The 20,790-nt window shown below is 39.9% G+C and overlaps 2 protein-coding genes and 1 long non-coding RNA gene across 5 annotated transcripts in view; 2 read left to right on the top strand and 1 right to left on the bottom strand.

Annotated features, from left to right (window-relative positions):
- The window catches only part of LOC128497214 (uncharacterized), a 202,553-nt gene that overhangs the window by 16,952 nt on the left and 164,811 nt on the right, over positions 1 to 20,790 (top strand). The gene's annotated exons all lie outside the window — the stretch shown is intronic.
- FYCO1 (FYVE and coiled-coil domain autophagy adaptor 1) overlaps positions 1 to 20,790 on the bottom strand; it is a 150,328-nt gene that overhangs the window by 30,330 nt on the left and 99,208 nt on the right. For all 3 annotated transcript variants that reach the window (XM_053467160.1, XM_053467163.1, XM_053467162.1), the window contains exons 14-16: positions 19,380 to 19,512; positions 8,224 to 8,319; positions 3,323 to 3,533 (exon numbers count right to left, since the gene is read on the bottom strand). In XM_053467160.1, coding sequence (XP_053323135.1) covers positions 3,323 to 3,533; positions 8,224 to 8,319; positions 19,380 to 19,512 — 440 coding nt within the window. The remainder of the gene's footprint in view (positions 1 to 3,322; positions 3,534 to 8,223; positions 8,320 to 19,379; positions 19,513 to 20,790) is intronic.
- Positions 9,548 to 11,007, top strand: CXCR6 (C-X-C motif chemokine receptor 6). Its single transcript, XM_053467171.1, has 2 exons — positions 9,548 to 9,587; positions 9,962 to 11,007. Exon 2 carries the CDS (start codon positions 9,962 to 9,964, stop codon positions 10,955 to 10,957), a length of 996 nt encoding a protein of 331 aa, XP_053323146.1. The 5' UTR covers positions 9,548 to 9,587; the 3' UTR covers positions 10,958 to 11,007.

Genomic DNA, 20,790 nt, shown 5'->3' with positions numbered 1-20,790 from the left:
GAAATACCCTGGGGTGTCTAGTTTTCAAAAATATATCATTTGATTGGGTAAATTGCACTGGCCAGCTTCAAAGATACTCGAAATGGCACATGGGGGGAAGAATTACCACATTTGGAAAAAATGGCTTTGAAATAGCAAAACGCTACCTGTACTTATTGCCCCATAGAAAAAAGCAAAAAAACATTGGGTATTTCTAAACTCAGGACAAATAGTAGAATCTATTTAGCAGGTTTTTTTATTACCTTTTATAGATGAGTAAAAGATTTTTCAACTAAGAGTTAGAAAAAGTCATTTTTTTCTAATTTTTTCACCATATTTTATACTTTTTTTTTAATAGTAAATAATATGATACAATCAAAACAATGTCCTCTAAAGAAATCCCTTCTTTTCCTGGAAAAAACAATATATAACTTGTGTGGGTTCGGTAAAGGGGAAAGAAGAAAATTACAGCTGAACACGAGCAGCGCAGAAATGTTAAAACGGCCATTGTCCCGAAGGGTACAAAAAGTAAAATCAGCCTTTGTCACGAAGGGGTTAAAGCCATTTTTAACACAGATGTATTGAAACCAGCTGCCTATTCAGAAAGTGTATTGGTCAACTAATACTTGTCCAAAATGTAACATTACTGAGGCAGACTTGAGGCACTATTTTTGTGTCTTGGTGCCAGATACCACAGCACACCTTCAGAGGAAAAAACAATATATAACTTGTGTGGGTTCGGTAAAGGGGAAAGAAGAAAATTACAGCTGAACACGAGCAGCGCAGAAATGTTAAAACGGCCATTGTCCCGAAGGGTACAAAAAGTAAAATCAGCCTTTGTCACGAAGGGGTTAAAGCCATTTTTAACACAGATGTATTGAAACCAGCTGCCTATTCAGAAAGTGTATTGGTCAACTAATACTTGTCCAAAATGTAACATTACTGAGGCAGACTTGAGGCACTATTTTTGTGTCTTGGTGCCAGATACCACAGCACACCTTCAGAGGTCTAGTGGAGTCCATGCCTCGACGGGTCAAGGCTGTTTTGGTGGCAAAAGAGGGACCTACAAATATTAGGCAGGAGGTCATAATGTTATGGCTGATTGGTGTATTTTCAGATTAGATTGGCTAGAACCATTTGAAACTAAAGAATCTCCTTTTGAACTTGAGGTTATGTTAAAACAAATTACCGTATTTGCTCGATTATAAGACGAGGTTTTTTTCAGAGCAAATGCTCTGAAAAATACCCCTCGTCTTATAATCGGGGTCGTCTTCTAATCAGACCTCAAATAGAGGTCTGATTATGAGACTAAGATCCAGATCCCCCGCACCGCTGCAGGGGACCTGGATCCTCGTGTCGTCGCCCCCCCCACACACACTTACCGGTGCTTCCGGAGGTGAAGTTGGCAGCGGGGGTTTGTATGCGTCCGTCGCAAATACCTTCCCCGACTGTCAGAGATGAGAGTTCCCCGCACCGGTATTTGCGACGGACGCATACAAACCCCCGCTGCCAACTCCACCTCCTTCCGGCTGCCGCGGAATGAGACGTCAACCCGCTGCCCCGGCAATACGGCAATACAGCAGGACATTGGAAGCACCGGTAAGTAAGTAAGTAAGTAAGTAAGTAAGTAAGTGTGTGTGTGTGTGTGTGTGTGTGTGTGTGTGTAGGGCATTTCTGGAATGCCTTATACCCCTATATGCCACTCTGGCACTTAGGGGGTTAAAAGGCATATTATGGGGCAGAGTGGCATATAGGGAGGTATAAGGCATTTCAGGAGGCAGAGTGGCGTTAAGGGGGCATTTAATAGTGCACTCTGCCTCCTGGAATGCCTTATACCTCCCTATATGCCACTCTGCCCCATAATATACCTTTTAACCCCCTAAATGCCAGAGTGGCATATAGGGGTATAAGGCATTTCTGGAGGCAGAGTGCTCTATACAATGCCTTTTAACTCCCTTAATGCCACTCTGCCTCCTGGAATGCCTTATACCTCCCTATATGCCACTCTGCCCCATAATATGCATTTTAACCCCCTAAATGCCAGAATGGGATATAGGGGTATAAGGCATTTCTGGAGCCAGAGTGGCACATAGGGGGTCAAAAGGCATATCATGGGCCACAGTGCCATATTGGTGTGGCAAGCCTGGGGGCAGATGTGCGTAACTGGGGGACAGGTTGGAAAATACAAGAAATAAAAACAAAAAAAAATATTTTTCTCAATCATAGCTTTTATTAAAAAAAATAGTTTACATGAATTAACATTTACTGGTAAAACTTTTTTCCTTTAGGGTCGTCTTATATTCAGGCTTTTTCTTTTTTTCCTAAGTTAATATTCAGATTTTGGGGGGTCGTCTTATAATCAGGGTCGTCTTATAATCGAGCAAATACGGTAAAACAAGGTTTCAATACTCTTCAAATCCTTTGAGGTTACACCATTCACCTGACATGCTCCTATGGGAGGTTATTATCTTATGTTTGTAAGTAATCCAAAGATTGGTAACATGCAAAAGTGATGTATTTTGCAAAAATTGGGATTGCACAAATAGGATTCGTGGTCCTTTATGACCACTTTGTGGCGTTTTAAAATTATTCCAATACTTTTAATTCAATCAGTGAAAACACATTCACTACAGTAAGAGGTGATAAGATGATACCAGATTCTATGTAAGGTTAAAACATATCAGACCAAATTCATATGAGAGGGATATCAAATAAGGCATCTATACCAGGCACATTTTCATTTCACACACCACATAGTTCTTCTATAACAAAACTAAAATGGAAACTTTTTCAGACTATGTAACCATAAGTAAATATAACATAAAAGTGACATACTTTTTTTGTGTGTGCGTTATATTTGCACACACATCCATATAAGGTTTTATGTACTAAAGAGTGATTTGGCAGGAAACTTTACAAGGGAGTTGTGGTTTTAACTCTATGACTTCACTATTCGTTGTGAAAGGCAGACACAAGCAAGAAACACTCAACCAGCCCTGTATAATGCGTAATGCAATGTGTAAGGCAAATTCAAGTAAATATTGCCGATTTAACTACACATTATACATGACAAGGTAGAAGATTAGGTTCATAATATATAGGGAACTAATGGAACTGAAACACAACTCTCCTATAAGATCTGCTGTCAACTCCTCACAAAGGGCTGTGTCCAAAACAGTTTGTATATACAAACGAAGGAATCAAAAAGTTTGTGTTTTTGTGCGTGTGTCTTATTCTTGTGTATGTATATACACATATATTTGCTGCATACAGAGCTCTGTATAGCGGAGAGCTTTTCACACATTATAGTTTTTTAAAATGAAAATATAAAATAGGCATATACCTTGCATTGGTCCAAAGGAGCACTTTCAGTTTCTTGATACACCACACTGAACGTAATGCTTTTAGTGTCAGATGAGAATATCCAACTGATGCTAAGACCAGGCTCTTTAACAGTGATAGGTATGATGCTGTAGGTACCAGACTTGATAAAGAGCTCCCTATTACTGTCACCAAAGTTCATGATTTCGTCTACAGTCAAAGGCAACTTTAACCTAGTAAAATAAAAAAAAATAAAAAAAAACTCAGGCAAAATGTTTTGTGACAATTACCTAAAAGGCACACAAGAACATATTTTATTCAACATATTTATAAATGACCTGGCAGGAGGCATTGAAAGTCATGTTTCTGTGTTTGCAGATGACACAAAACTAGGTAAAGTTATACAGGGCGAGCAGGATATTACAGTGCTGCAGAGGGATCTAGATAGACTGGGGGACTGGGCACTCAAATGGCAGATGAAATTCAATGTAGATAAATGTAAAGTTATGCACTTCGGGGTAGCGAATGCACAAGCAACCTACACCCTAAACGGTAGTGAATTAGGGGTAACGACAAATGAGAAAGATTTGGGAATTGTTATAGACAACAAACTAGGCAACAATGTGCAGTGTCAGTCTGCGGTTGCTAAGGCCAGTAAGGTATTGTCGTGTATAAAAAGGGGCATCAAGTCGCGGAATAAAGATATAATTTTGCCTCTGTATAAATCAATGGTAAGGCCGCACCTTGAGTATGCTGTGCAATTTTGGGCACCTTTTCTAAAGAAGGATATCATAGCACTAGAAAGGGTGCAGAGGCGGGCTACAAAATTAATAAAAGGAATGGAGCACTATAGTTATGAAGAAAGGTTAACTAATTTAAATCGCCTCAGAGGGGATATGATAACGTTATATAAATATATTCGGGGCCAATACAAACCATTGTGTGGAAATCTGTTCATAAACAGGACTATGCATAGGACACGTGGTCATGCATTTAGACTGGAAGAAAGGAGATTTAGTCTAAAGCAGAGGAAAGGGTTTTTTACAGTAAGGACAATAAGGATGTGGAATTCTCTGCCTGCAGAGGTAGTTTTATCAGAGTCTGTGCAGACGTTTAAACTGCAACTGGATGGATACCTGGAAAAACGTAATATTCGGGGATATAATCTTTAATTATGGGGAAACAGCTTATTGATCCAAGGAGAAATCTGACTGCCATTTTGGGGTCAAGAAGGAATTTTTTTCCCTGGTTAGTGCAAAATTGGAAAGAGCGAAGCCGGGGTTTTTTGCCTTCTTTTGGATCAAACAGCAACAAATTAACAGATATAGGAAAGGCTGAACTTGATGGACGCATGTCTTTTTTCAGCCTATGTAACTATGTAACTATGTAACAAGAAGTAGAAGTGGGAATGACAGCAGTCTACACATCTTGCTCACACTGCACCTTTCTTGCACACTCTCCAATTAGGGCATATGGGACACCTGTGATTTTAATGCTTATGACCTTGTGGGGTAATAATTTGGATCTTGACATGAAATAAAAAGTATAGCCTATTTTGCATTGCTTTCTCAGGGAGCTTGACATCAACTATTTTTAACCAGTAGTTAATGTTTATACATAATTAAGCTATTAAGACATTGTTTTGTTATATTCAGGAAATTTTTGCTTCAGTCAGGTAGGGATAATATATTTCAATGTTCATACTTCACTGTGCACTCTAATGGGCAAACCCTGGTCATTTTCTTCTACGTGTAGGACTGAAATAGAAGGACTGAGTAGGACATTAAATATAATCAACATTTTGAGACATTTTGAAGAAATCTCAGTTTAATCTATGTCTTATTCAGCACTAACTTGGACTGGTGCTACTTTAGTGTGCAGTCTATCAGTAATCTGTGGTCTACCGCTAAACTGCCGTGCATTCTGTCTAGCACAAGTACCAGTAAGAAGTTCAGTATAGCAATATAAAGCTCAGCTATAATGTCGTTACAATATTTCTATAAAAATATCAACTGCACAGAAGAGAACGCGGTTGCATTTTTACATGAATACAATCTTCTGTATGCACTAGAGCCCTGTGCGGGACGGCTTTTTTAATCCTGCTCCCGCTGATTTTTTGCCCGCTCCCGCAATGTGGGTGTTCCACTCACGCCCGCTCCCGCCACATTTGTGGCCAATCACGCCCACCTCCTTACCTGAACTGCAGAGTTCCTGCGCAGTCTCGCAAGGCTGCCTTCTCGCTGCTCCCTCACAGTGTCCCTTCTCTTGCTCCGCCCAGGAACAAGGCGGAGTCACGGGAAGTGACGTCACATCACATGACTCAGTTTTGTTCTTGGGCGGAGCAATAGAGGAGACACTGTAAGGGAGCAGCGAGAAGGCAGCCTTGCGGGACTGCGCGGGATTACCGGGACCCGCAGGTACAGTGCCTGACCGCCCGCTCCCACCCGCAGCACCAGCAAGACCGCCCGCCTCCCAATGCAGTCCTCTAGTATGCACCACAAAGCACAGAGCCTTGTCATTGATGTGGCAATGACAAGCAAAAAAAAACATGACAGTGGTGGGGAATACAGACATGTACTTTGATGTGGTTGTAAAGGGTGGCAAACTTCTGTCCTGTTCGAAAAGGAAACACATTTTTCCATTATACGGATATAAACAACAAAGTACACTGTAATCTGAGTTTGTGTGAAATTTTAAAACTGGCGTTCTTTTTGATAACGGAAATACCTATGACCACAACATTGACTCTTACAGGAAAGTCTATAGGCTCTGATTGATTCAGCGTGAATGCGAAAAGTTTCAAAATATGCATTTTGAAGACAATGAGAGGCGCTCCCAATGAGCTGTTGCAATCACACCTTGATCACATTTGCTGGAAAGTGCTAATAAAGGGTACAGATTTGTTATTGGCATTTCAAAAGGATTGAAAAGTAAACATCTTATTTGTATGTCAAGAAATTAAATACAAATGATAACATTAAATATAGAGCAATATTGTTTATTGCTTTTTAATAAAAAATACCGTATTTTCCGGCGTATAAGATGACTTTTTAACCCGTGAAAATCTAATCAAAATTCGGGGGTCGTCTTATACTTACTTACTTACTTACCGAGCCGGACCGGAATCTCTAGGGGAGGGGCGAGCGGAGAAGCCGCCTCCCCTGGGCTGGTCTTCAGGGCCGCGCCGAGGTAGCTGCAAGATCGTGATCTCCCCAACTAGCCCTGATTAGTGGGCGCCCGATGAGCAGGGCTGGTTGGGGAGATCACGACCTCCCTCTAACTAGCCCAGCATTAGGGAGCTCGAGGTCTGGCACTTCAGACCTCGGCTTCCGTGCTCCCTAATCAGTACGCGCCGGCTATTGATGCAGAGCGCGGGGATGATGTCATGTCCCGGCGCTCGGCATCAATTGCTGGCGCGTAGTGATGAGGGAGCAGTAAAGCAGAGGTCTGAAATGACAGACCTCACGCTCCCACAACTGGATGGAGGACAGAAGATGAGAAAGGTAAGAGATGGGGAGAAAGGGGCAGTGTATGTGTCTATATATTGGTGTGAGATGGTCAGTGTATGTATATGGTCAGGTGTGTGTAAGAGCAGTGTAGGTATTTGTGTGTTTGTAAGCTGGTGTGTGTGTGTATATATATATATATATATATATATATATATATATATATATGTGTGTGTGTGTGTGTGTGTGTGTAAAGGCAGGGGTGTGTGGTGAGGGCAGTGTATAAATGTGTATGTATGGACAGGCGTATGTTAGTATGTGTAGCTATATATATATGTGTGTGTGTGTAAGGGCAGTGTATGTATGTATATGTCTGTGTATGGGCAGTGTATGTGTATGGATAGGTGTGTGTAAGGGCAGTGTATGTGTATATGTGTGTTTGTAAGCTGGTTTGTACGTGTATATGTGTGTAAAGGAAGGGGTGTGTGAGGGCAGTGTATGCCTATACATGTGTGTGTACAGAGCTGACCCACCCAATCCAAGCAGGCTTTGTATACAACAACCAGCCAATCACCGGTAAGGTACATTGTTTGCCGTGATTGGCTGGTTGTTGTATACTGGGCAGAGGGGTAGTCTTATACGGCGAGTATAGCCCAAACTCTATATTTTAACTGGAAAAGTCAGGGGTCGTCTTATATGCCCAGTCGTCTTATACGCCGGAAAATACGGTAATAATTTTAATAAAGTTCAGGTAGCCTGCATGCTAAAGTAGAAAAGTTCAGGTAGACTGCACTCTACAGTAGCACCCTTCGACCTTCTTGGAGGAAAATCATACTTGGGATGGCCTATCACTGATACACTATCCCTGTTAAGGCCCCATCTCTCCCATGTTTTTTATCCATAAGATAAGAGTTAAAATGCTCTCCCCAAATGGAATGTTATTCTCCCAGCTTTTTAACTAGCAACTGTAGGTATATTCCAGAGCATATATGTTTAAGTTGTTTTTGTTTTATTAGGAAAATCTGATTTATGAATTACATTTCAGCACATGCTTATATTTCTGGATTTTTAAGGGGCTCTTCTTTCACATATAATCTATTAGACACACTTTTAGCAACAGTGTTTTAGGTTATATTTAAGTATCAACAAGTACCACCGTAATATATTGTTTTGACAGCTGAGAAATGTGTGTGCCTAATGTAGGAAAGTTTTATTTTACTGCGAGGGAAGTAGATAAATGGAACAGCCTCCCATCAGAAGAGGTAAAGGTTAATACAATAAAGGAATTTAAACATGCATAGGATAAGAATAAAGCTATACTGGATCTAACACAAGACAAAAGATCGATTAAGACATCAGTCCTACGTCAGGAAAAAATGTCAGACTAGATAGGCTGAATGGTTCTTATCTGCCATCAATTTCTATATTTCTACATTAGGAATAGAGCACAAAGTATAACGTGTAACATGTTGCTTACATAAGTTCTCCTGTTGTCAATAAATGTATTTCATTGTCTTGAGGGATCTGCAAATCTTCAGAATCATCAGTAGTCCGTGAACTTGATATGCCATTCCTATAAAAATGAGCATTGTAAAATTACATTTTATAGATGTTTTAAATTCGTAACTGTAGTGAGTTTTCATATATAAGTTATCAAAATTTAGAATAGACAATAATGTTTTATGTTAAACATTGAACAAGTCTTTATTTACTAAATCTTTGTTTCTGTTTTATTTTTAGTGGGTTGTTTAGAAAGTTGTGTGGACCCACATTCAGACAAGAAGCATGGACAAGGCTCAGCGTTCTTGAACCGACCCAAGACCTGGTCTCAAGGTCTGAGTTGAGGATTTTCTGAGTATTCTTAGAGACTGATGAAACTGTTAGCCCTTAGAAGGACAGTGACAGAGAGGAAATTGAGCAACTCCTACAAGTAAGAGTAGAAACTCAATATTATATAACAAACCAATGGCAAAGTGCTGGATAAGGCAGTAAGTAAATGTCCATATGATACAAAAACAAAAGGAGTATACTTAACTGGAAGCATGAAAAAGAGTTTCAGATAATATTTAAATAAAATATCATATAGGACAGCTCTGCTCTAAATGTAAACATATAAATATAGTCATTTAGGTTAACAAAAGACACAAGTTCTTTAATTTGAACCTCAATGTTCAAGGGATAATCTCTTGTACAATCCTATCATAAAGATATTATATCCCCTCAAAGGTGCCTTTTTCTAGTGTAAACAAATTTAACTTCGCAAATCTTAATTTCACAAGTTGATCCAGTCCTCTTATTAATTTTTAGCCCACATTTGCACTTTTTCAAGCTCCATAATGCAATTTCTAATAAAAAGTGCCTAGACCACTAGACATGCTGATTAAAATAGTTTCAGATGATGTTTTTGCTTGGTTTTCGCCTTATTCATTTTTGAACAACTAATTTTCTTTCTTGCTCTTTTGGTTTGGACAAAATTCAGAAATAAATTGTTTTATTATTATTTATAAACAAAATATGTTGCAGACTCTCTCTCCCTCTCTTTCTCTGTGCTCCTCTCCAACAGATCTGAAAACTGTTCTCGTCTTGCAGCATAAAAAAGCCCTGGTCCTTAAGGGGTTAACTATACATTGAATACGTTTTTTTTTTCTTTAAAGGAAGCATTACTCAGGAGAGATACCGTACCTAAAAGTGCAAACACACATCTTGAAACAGACACATACACCAATGGTAGCATCATCAAACAAATACTTTGCAAAAGTATATGCTTTGCAACCACCAGAAGGTCCTTTGGAAAACAACAATTTAAAACGACCTTAACAACCATCATTTTATAAGTTTAAGGTAAGATGTATTATGAACTGCCACCTGATTAAACAATGATATTATATACTTGTTTCTGGTAAAAGAGGAATACCAGTATATTACAATATTTTTTTAACTTTCATTAATATTTTTGATATCAATGTAATCTTATTGGTTGCTTCAGGTAATTGTTAGTACCTTATAGAGAGAAGGTATTTATGAGACAATAACTAAATCCAAGCATAAAACTTATTAGGATTATTTTTTGCAGTTTAACATCAAAGTTCAGGACACAGTAGCTAAATGCTGAATTTGTCATATATATATGTAATTTTATGTATAAGTATATTGTAACTTTACAAATAATTATGTTATTTTAAGACATGCATATTTTGTCTTTACATGCATTATAGATGGCCAATGACAACAATACATCTATTATCGATTATGAAGATTATGAACCGGACAATTTTGATTCAAAGCTACATAGTGTATTTCTACCTGTTGTTTACTCTGTCACATTCATTTTTGGACTGATTGGTAATCTGCTTGTCATCATAATATTTATCTTTTATGAGAAAGTCAGAACACTCACAGATACATTTTTGGTAAACCTGGCAACTGCAGACATGTTGTTTCTCTGTACCCTACCATTCCTTGCCCTTCAGGCTGCAGACACCTGGAAGTTTGGAGATGTTATGTGCAAAATTATCCGTGGTGCATACCGAATAAACTTATATACATCTATGTTAACACTTACATGCATCACTATTGACAGATTTCTTTCTATAACCCAAGCTACTAAGCTTAACAACTTTCTGTCGCGCAAGCATAAATGGGGAAAGGTGATCTGTGTGGTGGTGTGGATGCTTTCTGTGATCCTAGCCATTCCACAGTTTATTTACAGCGGGCAAAATTGTGTTGAACTTTATGAATCGTATCAGACTGAGGTGCTCGTAACATCTCTGCAAATGACATTTGGCTTCTATGTGCCTTTAGCAGCAATTCTGTTTTGTTATGCTTCAATTATAAAAACTTTGATAAATGCTAGCAGCTTTCGCAAGCACAAATCAATAAAAATAATTGTTATCCTTGTGGTGGTATTTGTTGCTACACAGTTGCCTTTTAATGTTATAATGCTGCTGTATATCATAGACAAGCACTATGTACGAGACACTCATTTTCAGACAGCATTAATTATAACAGAAGCCTTTGCTTATTTGCATGCATGCCTTAACCCAGTTTTATATTTTTTTATTGGTGTAAAGTTTAGAAAAAAAATCTGTAAAATGCTGAGTAATTTAGGAATTATCAAGCATTATAACGAGCAAACTGAACTCAAGAACACTGATGGATACTCAAAAAATATTTCTGCTTCAACAAACATGGATGCCATGTCTATGCATTAAAATAGGGAAATAAAACACAAAGCTGTGTAATATATATATATATATATATATATATACCTATATATATATATATATATATATATATATATATATATATACATACACAGCTTTAATCCTTTAGTTGAGTTTTTTCATGAAACTATATAATCATAAATAACTTTTGATCTCTATGCATTATTTTTCTTTGACAAGCTTTTATAAAATTGTTATTGTACATTGAGTTTTTTTTGCAACAGCATTGAATTAGTTAAACCCTACATCAGAAGGTTTACATCTATGACCACTGAGATAGTAGTAATCATGTGGCAACAAAACTAAATGACCCAATGCATGTTTCACCATGAACTAACTTTGTCAGGGGTTGAAATGGCAGCTATAGTCAATTCACACTAAGAGGGACTGCCTCTTTCTTTCTTAGTGTAGATTGGACATTAGATAATGACTCAGAGTGTACTTGTTTCTAGTGAAGCCCACAATAGCTTGTTATTTAACATACATACTGAGTTGCTTTATGACTAAAAGCTGAAATATTATGTATGTTTATGAACTTGATTTTAACAAATGGTAATGTTATCGATGCATGAATACAATACAAATGTATCATAGGGTGAATAAAATGAATGCAATTAACTTACAGACTTGTGTAACATGTAGCTATGTCTCTGTTTAGTTACTTATTGAGTTTATTTTTTGTAAATTACATTTTATTAGGGGTTTTCAACAAAATAGAAGATGATATACATAAAGTTAATAAACAATACCGTGCTAAAACTTTAGGCCGGTGTGAAAAAATGCTGTAAAGTAAGAATAGCTTCAAAAATAGACACGGAAAACAAAAAATGTCGGTGCGCTAAGCTAGTCTCAGGCTCAAATAATTCAAATGTATAATATGAGGCCTACCAAACAGTGTAAGCATGCTGCAAATACAGTGTGTTGGCTGTACAATGTATACAAAAACTGTCTGCGCTTCTTACCCTAATAAAGTTGGCAACAAATATATAAACATAATATAAATGAGAGGTTTTGGTTATATGAATTGGCCAAAGCATAAGCTCACCCGCCACATCAAGGCACACTCTCAATAGGGTGAGAACCTACTTTCACCTCCTACATAGTGGGCACACAAAGCAGGTCATACTGCTACCAAAACCGTATTAATGTGTTGGGGGAGGTGCAATTAAACCTCCTCCCATTTAACCCCTGGACAGCAAGCAAGTTTATACATTTGAATTATTTGAGCCTGAGACTAGCTTAGCGCACCAAAATTTTTTCTTTTCCCTGTCTGGTTGCAACTTGCTGCCCAAGGGTTAAATGGGAGGAAGTTTAACAAAGCTGCGCCTACCAAAATATGTGCTCCAGTGTGGGTGGTTAAATCACTGGCTGTGTAAGCACTCAAAAAGGGACCCAAATCTAACTGCCCCAACCTTTCTGTTCTACCCATAATGACCCTGAACCCCCTCCTATCCCAACCCAGCTCTCATATAGCATCTCCAGCCCCCACGTCCTAAACAGCTTAAGGGCCTACGATCAGACTTGCACTGTCATGCCTTGCGGCTCCCCTGTGCTCCGTCTTCAGTGCTTACTGGTAAGGTACGACTCCTGATCTACCATGCCCCTTGCTACACATCACAGGCATTCCTCCAACATTGCGCTTCTGGCCATTGTCAGGTAAAAAGCGCAGACCCCCACCGGCTGACAGAGAATCGAGGTCTCCTGCAGAGGATCATCCTCTCTGTCAGCTGGTGGGGGTCTGCATCGCAAAGACAGCCTCCGTTACTGTCCTTCACTTACGCTGAGGCTTCTATGAAGCTGCAGTGAAAGTGCCTGTCAGCAATGGAGGTTCACAAAATACCAGGGAGTCGGGAGAGAGGCAGAGTGGTGTATGGGAGGGGGAAGGAGTCAGAGGGGTGTATGAGAGCCACCCTCCCATACACCACTCTGGCTCCTCCCCCTCCTATACGCCACTCTGCCTCTCTACCCGGCTCCCTTGTGTCTTGTGAACCTCCGTTGCTGACAGGAGGCAGAGTGGAGTATGGGAGGGGGGAGGAGGAAGAGTGGAGTACGGGAGGGGGGAGGAGGCAGAGTGGCGTATGGGAGGGGGGAGGAGGCAGAGTGGTGTATGGGAGGGGGGAGGAGCCAGAGTGGCGTATGGGAGGGGGAGGAGCCAGAGTGGTGTATGGGAGGGGGGAGGAGCCAGAGTGGTGTATGGGAGGGGGGAGGAGGCAAAGTGGTGTATGGGAGGGGGGGAGGAGGCAGAGTGGAGTATGGGAGGGGGGAGGAGGCAGAGTGGAGTATGGGAGGGGGGAGGAGGCAGAGTGGAGTATGGGAGGGGGGGAGGAGGCAGAATGGAGTATGGGAGGGGGAGGAGTCAGAGTGGTGTATGGGAGGGGGAGGAGGCAGAGTGGTGTATGGGAGGGGGAGGAGGCAGAGTGGTGTATGGGAGGGGGAGGAGGCAGAGTGGTGTATGGGAGGGGGAGGAGGCAAAGTGGTGTATGGGAGGAGGAGGAGGCAGAGTGGTGTATAGGGGAGGTAGAGTGGTGTATGAGGGGTATAATGAATTTCAGAGTGGCATATCTGGGGGAGGCAGAGTGGTGAATCAGGGAGAATTTCAGGGTGGTGCAGGGCATTTATGGGGAGCGGAGTGGCATATCAGGGTGCACAGTGGCATATAGGGAGGTATAAGGCATAAATGGGGGCGAGTGGCATATTGGAAGTTATAAGGCATATCAGGGAGGCATAAGACATATCTGGGGGTAAAAGGTATATCAGGGGGCTCAATTGCATATCACTGGCATATAAGGAGTATAAGGCATATCGGGGGCACAGTGGCATATCAGGGGCACAGTGGAATCTCTGGCATATAAGAGGTATAAGGCATTTATGGGGCAGAGTGGCAAGCTGGGGGTCAGATGTGCATAACTGGGGCAGTTTGGTAAATAAAAGAAAATCTAAACATAAACATAATGCTGTCGATATATATAAACATTAGAACGTGCTGCCAGACTATTTATTAATGTTAGACCCTGCTGCCAATATATATAAATATTAGACCCTGCTGCCAATATATAAATATGTAAGACCCTGCTGCCGATATATATTAATGTTAGACCCTGCTGCCAATATATATTAACGTTAGTCCCTGCTGCCAATAAATACTGTATTTGCCTGAATATAGGCCGCACTTTTTCCCCCACTTTAAGTGGGGGTGCGGCCTATATTCGGGGTTTAGCGCAGCAGGGTTAGGATCCAGATCCCCTGCAGCGCTGCAGGGGAACTGGATCCTACTCTCTGGCAGCCGTGGACGTCTACGCGATGCACTGAGACAACCTCCGCTGCACTTCCCACGAGGGGTGCCGGCAAGGGAGATTGTTAAAGCACATCGTGCAGACGTGCCGACAGCGGAGGTTATTTACGCTCGCATCACCATGTACTTTAACAATCTTCCTTGTTGCCACTTCCCAGCCGGAATCGAGACTCATCAGACATTCTTCAAGTCTTCCATTGTACAATTTCGGTGAGCCTGTGCAAATTGTAGCCTCAGTTTCCTGTTCTTAGCTGACAGGAGTGGCACCTGGTGTGGTCTTCTGCTGCTGTAGCCCATTTGCTTCAAGGTTCGACATGTTGTGTGTTCAGAGATAGTATTCTGAATACCTTGGTTGTAACAAGTGGTTCTTTGAGTTACTGTTGCCTTTCTGTCATCTCGAACCAGTCTGCCCATTCTCCTCTGACCTCTGACATCAATGAGGAATTTTCATCTACACAACTGCCGCTCGCTGGATATTTTCTCTTTTTTGGACTATTCTCTGTTAACCCTAGAGATGGTTGTGCGTGAACATCCCAGACCAGCCCGTCTGGCACCAACAGCCATGCCGCATTCAAAATCACTTAAATCCCATTTCCTCCCCATTCTGATGCTCGGTTTGAACTTCAGCAAGTTGTCTTGACTACGTCTATATGTCTAAAAGCATTGAGTTGCTGCCATGTGATTGGCTAATTAGCTATTTGTGTTAATAAGCAACTGAACAGGTGTACTTAATAAAGTGGCCAGTGTGTGTGTGTGTGTATATATATATATATATATATATATATATATATATATATATATAAAAAGGTATCACCGCATACTCTGCAATACTCGTTTTTTTAACATCGTGTCTACTGGACTAATACGGCTTCACCCATTTACATTATATATATATACACCTATATATATATATATATATATATATATATATATATATATATATACACGTATATATATACATATATATATATCATATTTGCTATAGACCGCAACCGATTATAGGGCACACCCTAAAAGTTTAGGGCAATTTTAAAGAAAAAATATTTTTGAAGAAAAAATACACACCAGTGGAAAGGTAAAACAGTATTTTACCTAATACACAGGAATAGCTGCCTTTTAAGCCCACAGCAACTGTGACCGGGCCTGCCACTCTAAGGGGCCAGGGCAACCCCCAAGATCAATTCCGCAGGGGCACGCTACTTACCTGGCAGACGCGCGCAAGAAGGTCCTCTTCTACCGCCAGGGGGACGCAGGAATCCAATGGAGTCACGTTACGTTTGTTCGTCACATGACCCTGCTGCGCGTCTGCTTCCCCAGTGCAGTAGAACAAGTTCTACTGCGAGCGGCACATACATCTTCAGTTCAGGTAAGGGGGTGGGGAAGGCTGTATGAAGGAGTATGTGAGATTGAGTGAGTGAGTGAGTGAATTAATGAGTATCTGTGAAGGAGTGAGTGAATGTTTATGAATGAGTATATGTAAATGAGTATCTGAATGAGGGAACTAATGAGTATCAATGTATGAATGAATATCTGAATGAGTGAATGATTATCTGTGAATTAGTGAATAAATATTTGTGAACGAGGGAATGAATATGTGTGTGTGATAGCATGGATGTGTAAGGGGGGGGCAAAGATGCCACAGGCAGGCTGTTTTGGTGGCAAAGATGCCACAGGCAAGCTGTTTTGGGGGCAAAGATGCCACAGGCAGGGTGTTTTGGGGGCAAAGATGGCAAGTCCTATTCTTCCAATCTGGGTCCTAGGCAGGTCTGGGTGCCAGATCCGATTTCATACTAAAGGGGGGGGGGTGGCTGGCATAAATACACAATATGGAGCTGGCTGGGGGCAATACGCAAGGGTGTGGGGCCATTAATTCACAAGCAGGTGTTGGCTGGGACATCACATAAATCAATACTAAAGTGGGGCTGTCTGGTGGGAAAAATATAGAATGTGGGGCTGGCTGGGGGCATAAATACACAATGGGGGGCTCTCTGGAGTGCACAAATACATGTGGGGGCTGGCGGCATCAATACAACTTGATAAAGACCTCATCGTGAAGTCGAAACGTTGCTGGCGTTCTCCTTCAATAAATCTGCCTGATGGAACCCTTGAGTGCCTGGAGCCTTTTTCTCTCCTGAATTTGTAGTCACTTCAGAGGACAAAACATTCTAGGCCCAGAAATCAGTGAGAGCTAAAGTAAAGGTATTGTGTTATTTACTCTATTTCAACCTGTGTATCTTATTAAAAAGGATTAATGGCACTAAATTGTGGCTTCAGGGGTCCCGTGTATGATGAGTTTTTTTTAGTCACATTGCTCCGCCTAGAGGATTGGCTGAGTGACGTAATTCAGTTGGGGTGGTCTGAGGTATGAGTTTCTTCCCTGCTGTGCTGTGCTGTGAGTCTGTGACTGACAGACAGACTCGTCGTGAGGGTGATCTGACCAGACAAGGTCCAAGGAGTGCCAGACTGCCACTAGTTTTTTTTAGTTGGTACTGCCAACTAAATGGTCAAAGATTAGTTACTGTGTTGACTCTTTCATTAACCCCTTCGTGACAAAGGCTGATTTTACTTTTTGTACCCTTTGTGACAATGGCTTTTAACATTTCTGCGCTGCTCGTGTTTAGCTGTAATTTTCCTCTTTGCCGTTTACTGAACCCACACACATTAGATATTGTTTTTTTCATGACAAGAAGGGATTTCTTTAGATGACATTGTTTTGATTGTATCATATTATTTACTATTTAAAAAAGTATAAAATATGATGAAAAATTTAGAAAAATAAAGTTTCTAACTTTTAGTTGAAAAATCTTTTACTCATCTATAAAAGGTAATGAAAAAACCTGCTAAATAGATTCTACTATTTGTCCTGTGTTTAGAAATACCCAAGGTTTTTAGTTTTTTTTGCTTTTTTCTACACATAATGGGGCAATAAGTACAAGTAGCGTTTTGCTATTTCAAAGCCATTTTTTCCAAATCTGGTAATTCTTCCCCCCATGTGCCATTTTGGGTATCTTTGAAGCCGGCCAATGCAATTTACCCCATCAAGTCATATATTTTTGAAAACTAGACACCCCAGGGTATTCCAAATGCTAGTATTTTAACCCTTTCCAAGCACTAATTCTACCATCAACCTTTGTCAAACTTTATGGTAGTATTTTTTTTTGCATTTGGTTTTTCACACACATTTTACTTCAGGTATGAAAAAACAGGTTCTGGTATATGTCACTATCATAAAACATCCCAATATGTGTTTAGCAACATCTCCTGAGTACAGTGATACCTCACATGAATGATTTTGCCTGGCTGTTTGGGGGCAAAAGGGCCACATTTGGGGCATGCGCATTTTCAATGTTGGACTTTGGCGTCTGGCGATCAACTGCCCATGCCCTATTTGGTACATCTTTGAGCCGGGCCATTTCAGTATGCCCAATAAAGCCATATATTTTTGAAAACTAGACACCCCAGGGTATTTCAAATGCTAGTATTTTAACTCTTTCCATGCACCATATCTACCACCAGTCTTTGTCAAACTTTGTGGTAGTCATTTTTTGCATTTGTTTTGTCACACACATTTTACTTCAGGTATGAATTAAAAGGTTCTCGTATATGTCACTATCACAAAACACCCCAATATGTGTTCGGCAACATCTCCTGAGTACAGCGATACCTCACATGAATGATTTTGCCTGGCTGTTTGGGGGCAAAAGGGCCACATTTGGGGCATGCGCATTTTTCAATGTTGAACTTTGGCATTTGGGGATCCACATATATTTTTGAAAACTAGACACCCCAGGGTATTTTAAATGCTGCTATTTTAACTCTTTGCCCCACACACCTATGTTATGTATGAATTTACAGCTCCTGGTATATGCCGCTGTCACATGACACCCCAATATGTGTTCAGCAACATCTCCTGAGTACAGTGATATCCCACATGCATGGGTTTGTCATTTTTTGGGGGAACTAAAAGGCCACATTTGGGACGGGTGCATTTTTCTGATTGGAAATTAGATGTTTGGCCATCCTTCCCCCCGTGTTAATTGGGACATTGTTGAACCCGGCCAATTCAATTTACCCCATCAAATCATACATTTTTTAAAAGTATACACCCCATGGGCATTTAATATGCCAGTATTTTAACTCTTTCCATGCGAGAATTGTTTTAAGCTAATGTGCTAATTTTAGGACTTGCTCACAAAAATATATTTTATATATATATATATATATATATATATATATTTTTTATTTTTTTGCCTTTTTTAATTTTTTTTTCAACTTGAAGGTTCCCCATCAGTGGGAAATCATTTTTACATTTTACTGTTTTTTTTTTACTATTTTTTTCTAATTATTATTAATTTTATTTTATTTTTTAATTTATGTTTATTAATCACACTGTGATTAGAAAGCTGGGTTCCATTGACTTGCATGGTTGAATGCAGAACCTGCAAGTGGAGCCAGAGTTCTCTAGAGGGTCTGGAGACCATCTAGCGAACTTTTTCATCTTTATTATTTTTTTTCCTGTGCCGTCGCCATCTTGCTGATGGTGAAGATCTCTCTGGAGCGGTCACAGTCCATCCTGGGGTAAGTGTTTGGTGTCGCTGGATGCCTCCTGATCGAGGCATTCCAGCGACACCATTTAAGTTTAGGAGGTGATCGTTGATCGCCTCCTAAACGCTTTTAAAACATACAATGTATGGCGGATGTTGACGCCCCGGGGAGGGGCCAGACATGGCCCCTGGTGCCGATCGTGGCGTTGCTGTATGCCTCGAGGTCGAGGTATTACAGCAAAGCCGTTTGGGTGAAAAAAAATCGATCACGGATCAATTTTTTTCACCCGTTTTAACAAATGACGGTCCTGGCACGTCATTTGTCGTAAACGACTTGTTTTTCCGTGATGTGCCCGGACAATTGTCATCAAGGGGTTAAAGATATAGCACTTTATAAATTGCATGATGTTATGATTAATTTATGTAATGCTAATTTATTACAGTGACAAAAGCATGCTGAAATATAACTAATAGACAACAAGTCTATTTGTTAGAATTTGGTTTAACAAAAAAAAAATAAAAAAATAATAATAACTCTCAACCTTTCAGGTTTCATATATATCTTTCGACTCACAATTCTGCTGTACACTGGTCCAACAAATCATGGTCTCCTGCCAGGGAGGAAGTGGAGTACTGCACTTGGCTGAGCTCTTCATCTGTGATAATATCAAAAACGGTATCCTTGTGTGATTCGGATTCCTCAGAAACTAAAAAAAGATATTATCAAAATGTATTATTAATAATAACTAAATTCTAATCTATACGCAGTAAACCACAATAATCCACTCTATGCACATAACTGTACTTTCAACCAAACACATCTCTTATAGCACCACAGTAAATTTAGGATTTACTAATGCAAATAATGTCTTGTGATGTTTATGATGCTATCAATTATCACGTGGAAAAAGCCAAAGGAGCAAAAGTTTAGTGTACTATGTAAAACAAAAACTAAATGCACATAACTGAATTACTCACTCAGATGATAAAAAAGAAAAATCAGCACTTAGAGTGAACACATTACAAGCAGCTTGCCTGTACTTATTAACCATGTCACAAGTCTCCAAAAAATTCCCAGTAAATGATGCTGATCAATTTTCCACATGTAACCAGACTCTATTTCCTAGTTACCGTCTTTTGGTTAACACAATGTTCTTTAAGTTCTTCACAAATGTAACTGCATATCAAGTACAATAGATTTATATTAAGAAATATTATTGATCTACCGTATTAGCTCGATTATAGGCCGCACCCTAAAAGTTAGGTGCTTTTTTAAAGAAAAATTTAGATTCTTAGAAAAAAAACAACTTAGTGGAATAGATATGCTGCCACTTATATAGTACGCACCCCTACTTTAAAGACTTAAAGTGTGTGGGGGGGTATATTCGGGCAAATATGGTAATTAGACCTTGATAAACGTTTTTATATGTTGTAACATACGAGGCCAACATACAAGTTCTCAATGTGGTATATAAAACTTGGAAGAACTGAGTGCTTAGATATCTTCTATCAGCAGATGGAGTGGGATAAATTGGACTGGAAGGCAGGCATGTATCAAATGATATAAAAAATCAATAAATAACAATAAGTGCAAAGTAAAGTGCAACGTATAACACACCCCGTGAAAAAACACTCTAAATTTGCACTAAATAATACAAATAACAATAAACATAAAGGTGTAAGCGCACATGGCCCAATACACAACCTTATATATCTATATATATATACTTGCATATAATTTAGTTTAGACCTCTCTTTTAGCCCTGTAAATTAAGACACAGAGAGATCATAGTGTAACCCATAAATGCAGTTTTGATATTAATGGGGTATAGAATAAACTCACATGAAACAGAGCCGTAAACTGGCTGTATAGCAAAACAACTCAGGGTGCCCACTTGGGGTTTACACGAAAGGATTCCTTCCTTCTGAACCCACTCCAGGCAGTAAAGGATCCATACATCTCTTTTCCTTCAGGATTCTTTTAT

Source organism: Spea bombifrons, chromosome 5 (genome assembly GCF_027358695.1).
Source record: "Spea bombifrons isolate aSpeBom1 chromosome 5, aSpeBom1.2.pri, whole genome shotgun sequence".
Lineage (NCBI taxonomy): Eukaryota > Metazoa > Chordata > Amphibia > Anura > Pelobatidae > Spea > Spea bombifrons.
Note: the sequence above shows the minus strand (reverse complement) of the source record. Positions and strands in the feature narration are given on the sequence as shown.

Coding starts and splice junctions, on each gene's coding strand:
- CXCR6 (XM_053467171.1), top strand. CDS start 9,962: ATGGCCAATGACAACAATACATCTATTATCGATTATGAAGATTATGAA.